General features: G+C 56.7%; 1 protein-coding gene across 5 annotated transcripts in view; it reads right to left on the bottom strand.

Moving 5' to 3' along the window:
- Window positions 1-1,408: 1,408 nt before the first annotated feature.
- Window positions 1,409-11,020, bottom strand: part of AP2A2 (adaptor related protein complex 2 subunit alpha 2) — a 64,472-nt gene continuing 54,860 nt past the window's right edge. For all 5 annotated transcript variants that reach the window (XM_027090296.1, XM_027090293.1, XM_027090295.1 and 2 more), the window contains 8 exons: window positions 9,456-9,616; window positions 6,775-6,857; window positions 5,188-5,277; window positions 4,408-4,531; window positions 3,339-3,455; window positions 3,180-3,249; window positions 2,901-3,035; window positions 1,409-2,153 (listed from right to left, as the gene is read on the bottom strand). In XM_027090296.1, the coding sequence (XP_026946097.1) occupies window positions 2,076-2,153; window positions 2,901-3,035; window positions 3,180-3,249; window positions 3,339-3,455; window positions 4,408-4,531; window positions 5,188-5,277; window positions 6,775-6,857; window positions 9,456-9,616 (858 nt within the window). In that variant the 3' untranslated portion in view covers window positions 1,409-2,075. The remainder of the gene's footprint in view (window positions 2,154-2,900; window positions 3,036-3,179; window positions 3,250-3,338; window positions 3,456-4,407; window positions 4,532-5,187; window positions 5,278-6,774; window positions 6,858-9,455; window positions 9,617-11,020) is intronic.

Below are 11,020 nucleotides of genomic sequence, written 5' to 3' on the forward strand. Positions count from 1 at the left end.
CCCTCCCTCCCCTCCCCTCCCCTGCAGGCCCTCTCACCCTTCCCAGCTCAGCACTACTCTCCTGTGAGGCCCTCCGTCCCGTGGGACCCTGTACCCTGCCTGTGGCTGGGCTCACCCCCCAAGAAGGAACCCCTGGGCCCACTTGGCCCCTAGACGCAGGCCCCTAGAAGGCAGGCCCCCGACGCGCACCACGGAGTGGGGGGAGCCAAGGCCAGGCCGCAGGCCCCACCAGGATGAGTCCCACAGGCTCAGCCCACGTCCTGAACCCAAGTGCAGAGCAAAAGGCACGTCACCTCGACACACCTCATCTTCCACCCCCGTGACTGGGGAACAGGTTCCAGACGACGGGCCCGCATCATCGGTTCTCAGCGCCCCACGCAGCCCCACGGGACGGGACCTTGAGCCGTATGCCGGGCGCCTTTTCCTCCAAAGACCACACACGTTCCAGCCGCCACCCCAGCATTTGTTCACCCAGAATGGTGGGTGGAGGGAGGGCGTCGGCTGACATAAGAAACCAGCCCCGGGCTGGCAGTCCAAACACTGGAGCCCAAGCACCGCGTACCGTCCCGCACCTTGAACAAAAGCACGACGGCCACGCCATCCATCTGCAGTGCACAGCAGTGCCACCAGCGGCCATGCTGCCACCACATGCACAAAGCCTCAGCCTCCACCACTGCGCACTGCAGGGGCTGCACAGGGTGGTGGGTGTGGGAACCTTGAGTGGGGCGTCCGCAGTGTGGGAGGCCCCAAGTACCCACATGGCGACTCCCAGAAGCTGCCTCCCCGCGACCCGCACCACGGCACAGGGCCACTGTGTCCCCCTGCCCCACGTGGTTCTCCCCACCGCAAGGCAGGGAGCCCGGTCCCTGCTGGAAAACCAGGGTAACCAACAAGGGCCCCAGCTCTTCCTGGGCCCCTCAGTGTCGAAAGCGGACGTGTCTGTCGAGGACAAACCTGCAGCCTGTGCCTGCCACCCACCTGGCGCATCTGCCGCTAACAGGACACAGGCCTCGCCTCGGCATCTCGAGGCGCAGGGGACAGCACGTGAGAGCCGCGCACACGGAGGGGTGGGGGGACAGGTGCCAGCTCATCCCCACTCTGCTCTCTGCTTCCTGACCACACGCAGGCCTCCCTCCTCCCACTGCACAGGCCAAGGTCCACAGCACCCTGGCCTGCAATCATGACCCCGGCACCTTTAGGTCACTGCACAGGGAAGAGGCCAGCTCACCTTCCAGAAATCTTCTCTGTCGGCCCACAACAAACCCTGCCATCACAATCGGGAAGCAGTCCTGGGCCACTGTGGTGACAGTGCACTCATTTGAAACCCAAAGATGCATGAGGTTAGGTACACCCCCCCAGAGCCACCAGGAATCCCCCCAGCACTGCACACATCAGGTCTCGGCCAGGCGGCTTTACAGATCTCACTTTAAGAACACAGTGCTGGGGAGGGAGACAGAATTAAACCCAGCCAGGATACGTGCTTTTGTCGATCGTCATTGAGAACACACCCTGTCTGACTTCTAGATTCAGAACCTGGCCCCAGCAAGCCCCCTGGCACTGTGCTCTCACCCTGGCCGAGGCCGGCGCTTGGGCCCCGTGTGGACATACCCTTGGGCTGCCTCCCCGTCTCCCATCCAAGTAGCCAAGATCTATTGCCATGGCAGACAGAACGCTGCCTCTCCTCTCAGAGCACCAGAGATGGACTGTCAGTGAGACAGCCTCGGCATCCTGGTAAAATTTCGAACGCCTTCCATTTTCATTCAAACTTCTAAATTCCCTTTAATTTGTAGGCTTAGCCACAGAACCGTCTTGATTTCTGTAAGAGTTAGTCCCGGGATCCACGCCCCTCTCCTCCTGACTTGGCGGGGCGGCTGGGTCCAGGCTGAGCCTCTTCTTCCTCGACGGCACACGGGCTCCCATCCACCCCCACAAGGGACGAGGCCAGAGAAGCAGGGCTGGGCGGCACCCGGGGCTGCAACGCTACACAGGGCGTGGACTTGCGGCATGGCAACGAAGACGACAGTGGAGATGAAGAAAAACGCAGACACAGGAGCCTGACCCTCCGTCCTTGTTGATTAAAACTGTTCCGAAAGCAATTCACACAATCTCTGAGAGACGGTTTCTCTACTCGTCCGCAGCGTGAGTCGGTACATCTGAAACAGAGGACACAGAAGGTCAGTGGCGGTGCCAGGGCAGGCACCGCGGGGCCAGCCCCGCCCAGCGGCCCCTCAAGGCCCCCTGCTCAGCCCGTCCCTGGAGGTGCCACTGTTGACAGGTTCAAGCAACGAACACGCCCTCAGTGGCAAAAATAAAACAGTTTGACATCAGCAAGTGCTCGTGTGCATGTGGACCAACTGGAAACTTCATGCGCAGCTGGTGGGCGTCTGAGACCGCATCGCTGTCGGAACAGCAAGGCTGACCGTGCCCAGACCCCATGAGCCGGCAATCCCACCCTGAGTGTTCCCCACGTGAAATGAAAACATGCCCACGCAAAGGCATGTCCGGATGTCTGCGGCAGCCATATTCAATGCCTCCTGAAACAGGGGCAGCCTGAGGTCCATCGACAGGAGGGCTGGGCAAACCAGAGTGGCAACTCCCCACAAAGGAGGGCCACGTGCTCCACGAGGACCCACCGTGGACACAGCAGCAACACGGTGACTGCTGGAGCCCGGGGCCAGGCGGGTCCCACGCTGGGCCACACGGCGCTGCCTCCTAGGGAGGCCGGGGCTGACGCGGGCGTGCCAGAGAACTTTCTGGGGCGATGGAAATGCCACACACGCCAGCGGGTGGGTGGTGGCGGTTACACAGGTGTGCACATCTGGGATCTATCTGCACATCTCACTGTGTGGGAATCACACCACAGCTAGAAGCAGCTCAGCGGCTCCCTCAAGGGGCTTGACCTGGGCTTGCAGACTCGGCTCCAGACGCAGTAAGCATCCAACCTGGGTGGTTCTGGTGTGTATGATGCCAGCTCCCACAAAGTTTGCAGGGTTAGGATCGACCTCCTCTAGGAGTGCAGAACCAAAGCCAATAATCTGTGGGAAGAACCAGGAGAAACAGGAGCCCCTTGCGTCGGCGCCAGCAGAGGTGGAGGGTTCTCCGAGGCGAGAAGCCGCCAGCCTCCTCTGAGGACTCCGGTCGTGTCCCGACCCTGGGAACGTCCACAGCAAGACCTTTACCTTGGCTTTGGTGATCTCTGTGTCCATTGGATGCTTCGCCTTGAAGATATTCTGCACTTCCTGCTGGGGACTGTGGGAAACCGAGGCCAGCGCGAGTGCCGTCAGCTGAGCCAGAGCCGAGGCCCCCCACCCACCCGGGGGGGACAGGGCGCCACTCACTTGCTCAGCTGCTTCCAGCGCTGGAAGAAATCCTGAGAAGCCATCTCCGTGGGCTGGAAAAACTTGTTGAGTGTGATAGGCAGCTTCACAGACACATTCTGAAAGGTTCCCCCATACCTGTGAGCAACACAGAGGCATGCTGGGAAGAGTCCACGTCCCGAGTGTGCCACCTCCAGGGCACAGGGGGGCCGCGTGCAAAAGGCGGGGCGGAGAGATCTGGAAGGGCGGCCCAGGGCTCCAGGGAGGCTGGTCCATCTCCTGCGCACCGTCATCGATGGCCAAGGACGTCGGGGAACGTGCCCCCGCCACCCCCGGCCGAGGCTGCTGGGCTGGTCGCAGCGCCGGGGACAGGCGCCGCCTCTTCCCGTTCCCCAGCAGTCCGTGTCCTACAACTCCAAGTTTAAATCGTGTGGGTTTTTTCTTTTTTCCATGAAAAGACTAAAAGAAAACAGTGTGCCTACGGAATGAAAGAAAAATTCTGCACGTCTATTTCCCTAAATTTTACAAAGTACACCATCTGCAGGTCCCTGTATACCTCGTATTTGGAAAGGTGCTTTTTCAAAAGTTAACCTTACAAATGCCCAACAGGGAAGGCTGGGAAGCACACTCTACCACAGTCGCTGAAAGACGGCAGGAACGAGCCGAGAAGCAACAGACACGTCAGAAAAAACAGTCAGGCCGACGTGTACGCTCAGAGTACAACACACAGGCGCTCACACCCCAGAGGAGGCCCTGGTGGGCCCAGCGCCGGGCGGCTGGCCTCTGGAGCAGCAGGCTGCGCAGCGCCCGCAGCGGGACAGGCCCCTCGGTCTCTCGCCTGAAAGCCCCGGGCCTTGGGAAGAAGGCCCCGCCCACCCGGCGTCCCAGACCCGGGCACCCTTTCCCTCCCCCACTTCCCACACCCCCCTGTAGCAGACGCCTCTGGAGTGTGCACGGCAGGTCACCCCTCGGTCCTCACCACACCCTCTGAAGGAAGGATGCAGAGGTCCCGCGTCACAGCCACGTGCCGGCCCAGCCTGACACCCCCGCGTCCAGCAAGAGCGGCTGGTGCCTCGGCCGGGGCTCCCACCTGAACTGGATGTTGAGGACGGGCGCCTCGGTGAAGTCGGACACGCACTCTATGTTGACAGCCTGCTGCACCTGCGCGCCCCCGTCCACGGTGGGGTCCACAGGCTTGGTCTGCAGGCTCAGATGTGCGTGTGTCAAGGAAGCTGTGGCGACGCTGGGAACACGGGCTGAGCCCCGAGTTCAGAGGGGCTCCAGCAGGGGCCCGGCAGGAGTCGGAGCTCACATCCTGGCCTCGGACGAAACCTGCCCTACGTGTGTTTTTAATAACTTAAACATTTAGCTTCAACGGTCCACGTTTAAAGCGTGTTTATCTTAAAATAAAAATAGATCTGGCCTGTAGTAAGGAGGTTCCTGCTTCACGGCTTTTCCAGGGAAGGCGGCATCCTCGGTGGTCAAGCTGGGCCTCCTTCGCCCTCACTTTACCCAGGTGGCCCATCATCGCGGGAACAGGACACCTGGATGGCAAGGCTGACGGGCTGGAGAAGCTCACGTCCCAGTTCTGCCATTTATATGGGACCGTCTCCGGTCGCAGCTCGTCCCAGGTGGCCCATCACTCGCTCTGCCTGGGCAGCAGCTCCCTGGGAGACTCCCCAAGGAGACCAGAGCCCCAGCAGATGTGGAGGCCGGAACAGGCCTGCATGTACTTCACCAGCGTTATAAACAAGCAACCTGAGTGTGGGAAGGTACCCCGAGGTTGCATTAACAGCACCTGGAAACGCCCTCCTAGTCTATCCTCCACCCGCTTCTGCCAGGGGCCTAGGGGCAACGGAACCAAGGATATTGGCCTGGAGGTCGTCCGAACAGATGAGCGTAGGAGTAAAGCTCAGGAACTGCGTGGAGGTCTTATTACCGTAAAATATGAACATCCGGCCTAGAAGGAAGCAAAGCAGCTTGTTCCCACGACACGCCACAGCCTCCTGAGCTGCACGGAGGAAAGCAGAGCCCCCGGCCCACACAAGTGACGCCCGAGCCCTCGGCCTCGGCACTTGGGGGGCTCGGAGCCAGCACAGCAGGAACCGCCACACAGACCTCTGTGGACGTCTTTACACCCTCAGAATTCAGAATGGAACGTGAACTTCAAATCTCCTGAAGAGGACGCACAGGTAGGCATGCCTCCCCGACAGCCTAAGAAACACCACGGCTCCTGGGTGACGCCACCGTGGCCCGGAGTCTAACCCCTTCATCCAATGAGAAACGAACACCTCCGTCCGTCCTCAGTGAGAAGGAGTCTGAGGGGCCCCACGGGGCAGATGCGCTGCCTTCCCACCCTCCACTCGTTTCCGCAGACAAGGCTCCACGATGGTGCCAAGACGGAGGCGGGGCCAGCAGCCCACAGGGCCCCTCGGCAACAGCCCCAGTAGCCAGTGGGCACAATTTTGGGGGGCTGGGGGGCACAGAAAGCTTTTTTTAAAAATGTGGTAAAACATACACCATATACCCTGCAATTTACCGTCTCCGCATCTCTAGGCGCACAGGGCGGGGCACGAAGCACATTCACATGGTCGTGTTACCTTCCCCACCTTCATCCCCAGAACGTTCCGTCTTCCCGAACGGACACTCTGTCCCCATGAACACTCACTCCCCTCCCCTCCCCCAGCCCTGGGCCCCACCATCTACTTTTCTGTCTCTGTGGATGTGACTCCTCCAGGGACCCCTAGGGAGTGGAATCAGACAGGATTAGTCCTTCTGTGACTGGATTATTTCACTGAGTGTGATGTCCTCAAGGTTCACCCTGTGTAGCCTGTGTCACAAGTTCCTTCCTTTTTAAGGCTGAGTAATGTTCCAGTGTGTGTTTAAACCACATTTTGTGTATCCACTCAAATGGATGGACACTTGGGTTGCCTCCACCTTTTGGTGACTGTGAACATGGGCATGTGAGTACCTGTTCCAGTCCCTGCTTTCCTTTCAATTCTTTTGGGTAAATACCCAGAAGTGGGATTGCTAGGTCATATGTATGGGAGTTCTATTTTTAGTTTTTTAAGAAACCTCCAGACTGTTTGCCACAGCAGCGAATGCACCCCCCAGCGCACAAGCTTCCAACTTCTCTGCGTCCTCGCCAAGCCTCGTTTTGTTTTTTATAGCGGCCGTGCCGGTGCGTATGAGGTGGTACCTCGATGGGTCTGACTGCATTTCTCAGACCATTGGTGATGGTGGGCGCCTTTGCATGCTCTTTTGGACACCCGAATGTCTTCCTTAGGGAAATGTCTGAGACTTCTGCCCATTTTCTAACTGGGTTGTTTTTCTGTTGTTGATTTGGAGTCCTCTATATATTCTAGAAACTAGACCCTTTTGAGATTTGTGATTTGGAAATAACTTTCTCCTCATAACTTCTAAGAGAAGTTTTCATTAAGTAAAGTAAAATACATACCTAAATTCTGCCGAAACTCAGACTTCAGTCCAATCTGAAGAAGCTGGTTTTCAAACAACACACCATTATTTTTACAGACAAACCTGGGGGACAAGGGACAGCATGTGAGTCACTCAAAGCCACCCACCCACCAAAAATACCAAGATCAGTTTCGAAAAAGGGTTTAAAGAACACGAAGACCAGAAAAACCTCTCTGGGACAGGAGGGAAGGGAAAAGCAGCAAATATTCCGACGAACACCATTAAAAGCGCCCGCTAGAGATGGGAGGTAAGTTGAGAGGGTGACACGGCACAACCAAGGAATGACCACAGGAGCAGGTCGTCTGCCTTCCATGAAGGTGCTGCTCAACTGTGAACAGCTTCCACTGACGCAGGACACGGGCGCCACGGCAAAAGCACACACGTTTGTTCAGGTCGGCCCACAGGCTCGGCCACTTGACACGCGGCAGTGGCCTCCAAATGGCCTCCACCGGGGCTGTCCGCGGGCCACGCACACCCACGCCCACACCCAGGCGGCCCTCCCTGCCCCTCCTGTCCTCCCCTCCCCTCTTCCCTGCTCTCCCTTCCCCTGGTGCTGCGAAAACTGGACAGCTACATGGAAAAGCATGAAACTAGAACATCTCACACTACATATAAAAATAAACTCAAACTGGATTAAAGACCTAAATGTAAGACCTGAAACCATAAAACTCCTAGAAGAGAACACAGGCAGAGCACTCTTTGACATAAACTGCAGCAAATATTTTCTTGGATCTGCTCCTAAGGCAAAGAAAACAAATGCAAAGATAAACGAGATCTAATTGAACTTAAAAGCTTTTGCACAGCAAAAGGAAATCACCAACAAAACAAAAACACAACCTACTGAATGGGAGAAAATATTTGCAAATGGTAAGACCAATAAGAGGTTTAATTTCCAAAACATAAACAGCTCATACAACCCAATATCGAAAAACCAAATGACCCAATTAAAAAACGGGCAGAAGACCTGAACAGACATTTTTCCAAAGAAGACATACAGATGCCAACAGGCACATGAAAGATGCTGAACATCACTCACCGTCAGGGAAACGGGGATCAAAACCACAAAGAGACAACACCTCACACCTGTCAGAACGGCCATCATCAAAAAGACCACATATAACAAATGCTGATGAGAGCATGAAGAAAAGGGAGCCCTTGCACACTGCTGGTGGGGATGTAAATTGGTGAAACACTGGAAAACAGTATGGCGGTTCCTCAAAAGACTAAAAATACAGCTACCACATGACCCAGCAATTCCAGTCCTGGGTATATTCAAGGAGAATGAAAACACTAATTTGAAAAGATACATGCACCCCAATATTCACAGCAGCATTATTTACAAAAGTGAAGATACGAAAGCAACCTAAGTGTCCGTCAGCGGATGAGTCGATAAAGATGTGGTATAATATACGATGGAACACACACACACACACACACACGCACACACACACACTCAGCCAATACAAAAATGAAATTCTGTCATTTGCAACATGAATGGACTTGGAGGGCGTCATGCTAAGCGCAATAAGTCAGACAGAGAAGACAAATACTGTATGCTGCCATTCACACGTGGAATCTGAAAAATAAATGAATATAACAAAACAAACAGACTCACAGACACAGAGAACAAACTAGTGGTTACCAGCAGGGAGAAGGAAGGGGGGAGAGGGAAGACAGGGTACGGGAGTAAGAGGTACAAACTGCTACACATAAGATAGATAAGCCACAAGGATATACTGTACAGCACAGGGAAATACAGCCACTATTTTGTGATAACTTTAAACGGAATATAACCTAAAAAAGTTGAGTCCCTACGTTGTACACCTGACACTAATATGATGTTGTAAACCAACTAACTATATACCTCAGTTTAAGAAAAAGAGTCTGTTTTCCGCCACAGACGGACAACTGGCGGCACTGCAAACCCGCCCTTCCCCAGTCACTTCCAACAAGCGACAGGAAATACGAGTCAGTGTGCGGGGCGAACGGAGAGAGACAGGAGAAACCAGAAAACCACAAGAACTCTTCCGCGGTCACAAAGACCAAGACGAGCAGCCGCTCCTTGGAGACGACAGAACTCACACCCGCTCTCCTCTCGGAGGGGGAGCCCCCCACCTCCTGGCTGGATCTAGATCAACAGAGACAGAGGGACAGACAGCAAGCAGGGAAAAGGGGCAGGATCCGCGCAGCGAAGCGCGGGGAAGAGCAGCCTGGGATTTCGCCTTCAAAGTGGGGGAACGGGGCCAAGTCGACCGCACGCAGGACTCTGCTGGCCCACAGCAGGGGTGTGAACATCGGGACACCGGTCAGACAGAGGTGACAAGGACGGAACAGGTCAGCGGAGGAGCAGGAAGCAGGCTTGGAAGCAGACCCCACAGGACAAAGCAGTGACTGTGAACTGAAGAGCATCTCTTCAAGAAAAAGCTAGGTGCCTGGAGGGCAGACACAGGGCGTGATTAGAGAGCCCAGGGGCACAGCACGGAGAGCAGAGCACAAGCGTCCTGCAGGGCAGGCGCAGCCCACGGGAGCAGACAGCACACAGGGCGCCCACCACTCCCTCACCTGCCCAGCGCCTGAGCCTCCTCCCTCCCTGGGCACCCAGGGCGCAGGCCTGGCCGGGCGGGGGGAGCCCCTGTCCTCGGGATGCAGGAGGCAGACTACCTGGCGAAGTTGTCCTCGGAGCCGGGAGCCAGGGGAGCGACCGCGGAGGGTGAGTCTGAGAAAACGTCCACGAGCAGCCCGCCGGAGGAGGGTGGAGGTCCCGTGGGGACGGGGGGTGCAGCCCCCAGCCCCAGTAGGTCTGCCGACGGAGAAGGCGTGGACTGGAAGACAGGGAAGGAGAAGGTCAGCGCAGACCCTTCTGGGCACCACGCCAGGCAAGCACAAGGGCCTGCACCCCACCCACACCCCGAAAAGAAGTGTCTGGTTTCAGAGACAAGACTGTGCGTGTCACTGTCAACCATGTGAAGAAGTCTGGAAAGATGAAGAAGTAAAAGCCAGCAGCTTACTAGGGCGCAGCCTTAGTCATCTACGTTCTGCTTCGTTACAGAGGAAGAGCAGACAAAATGCCTGCAGAACAGGGTTTTTTTAAAAATAACTGCTTTTTTCGTTGTTTTGTTTTATTTTTTTTTAATCGAAGTATAGCTGATTTACAATGATGTGCCTAAACAGCTGCTTTTTGATCCTAGGCAAGAGACAAAGAACACAACAAAGCCCTTCCAAAATCCCTCTCCAAGCTCACAGGAGACACAACAGCGCAGCTCATCACACGCCCCCTCCCCAGACGTCCCCCACCAGCTGCACAGAGAGCTGGCGCTGCCCCTGCCTGGGCGCACGAGTCCAGAAACGTGCAAGGTCCTGAGGACCGAGAGGCTCCTGTCGCAGCGAGAACCAGGCCTGTGAGAACTCATCTGGAGTGACTTTTAAATGTCCCCCTGGACCCTCCCGAGGGCAAATATCCACTTACAGTCACCTGAGACTACATCCGAGAGCTGCTTTTCGTCACTGCAGTGAACACCTTGCTCGGTGTTACTGCGCACTCACTCATCTTTCCAGGAACGCAGCCACGCCGGCAGCCACGCTGAGAGCCCAAGGAGGCCAACGCCCCTTCTTTCTCAGGAGTGTGGATGCACCCGCCCCAGGCACTGGCCAGCCGCCCTCAGGCCATGCGGAGGACGTACACGTGGGAATCGTTACATTAGCATAAATAACTGCTTACTTCCCTTTCATATTTAGAGCACTGCACTGAATTTCTAAAACGTTACACGCTTAGGCAGATGATCTTCTGTATGGATTCCACGTTGAGACAAAAGAGGCGTTACAGAACACGTGTCCCGTCCCGCAGAGAGGACGTGGGCCTGAGCCGGCCAAGAGCTCCGCTCCGTGCGCCAGGCCCTCCTTCCTGGGGCTCCAGGGCAGGCAGCGCGCCAGGCCCACCCTGCGGCCGGAAGCGGCCCGGAAGCGGGCGGCTCCGGGTGAAAGGGGCTCCTGGGCAGAGCCGACAGGCCAGGCCGTGCTCCCCAGGAGAAGGGGAGGGGCCCCCAGAGGAGCTGTCAAGCTTCCTCAGAAGCTTCTGCGCCATTGGGGAGAGTCGATGAAATGGCCACGGGGGCTCCTGGCCCTGCACCTGGGATGACGCTCCCGCACACACAGCCCCTCATAACAGCCTCCCGCCAGCGAGGCCATCTTCGGGAGCCTGGCCACCCAAGGTTAGGAGCTGCTCCCGG

Source organism: Aethalodelphis obliquidens, unplaced genomic scaffold (genome assembly GCF_003676395.1).
Source record: "Aethalodelphis obliquidens isolate GAN/ISIS:26980383/991018 unplaced genomic scaffold, ASM367639v1 scaffold69, whole genome shotgun sequence".
Taxonomy (NCBI): Eukaryota; Metazoa; Chordata; class Mammalia; order Artiodactyla; family Delphinidae; genus Aethalodelphis; species Aethalodelphis obliquidens.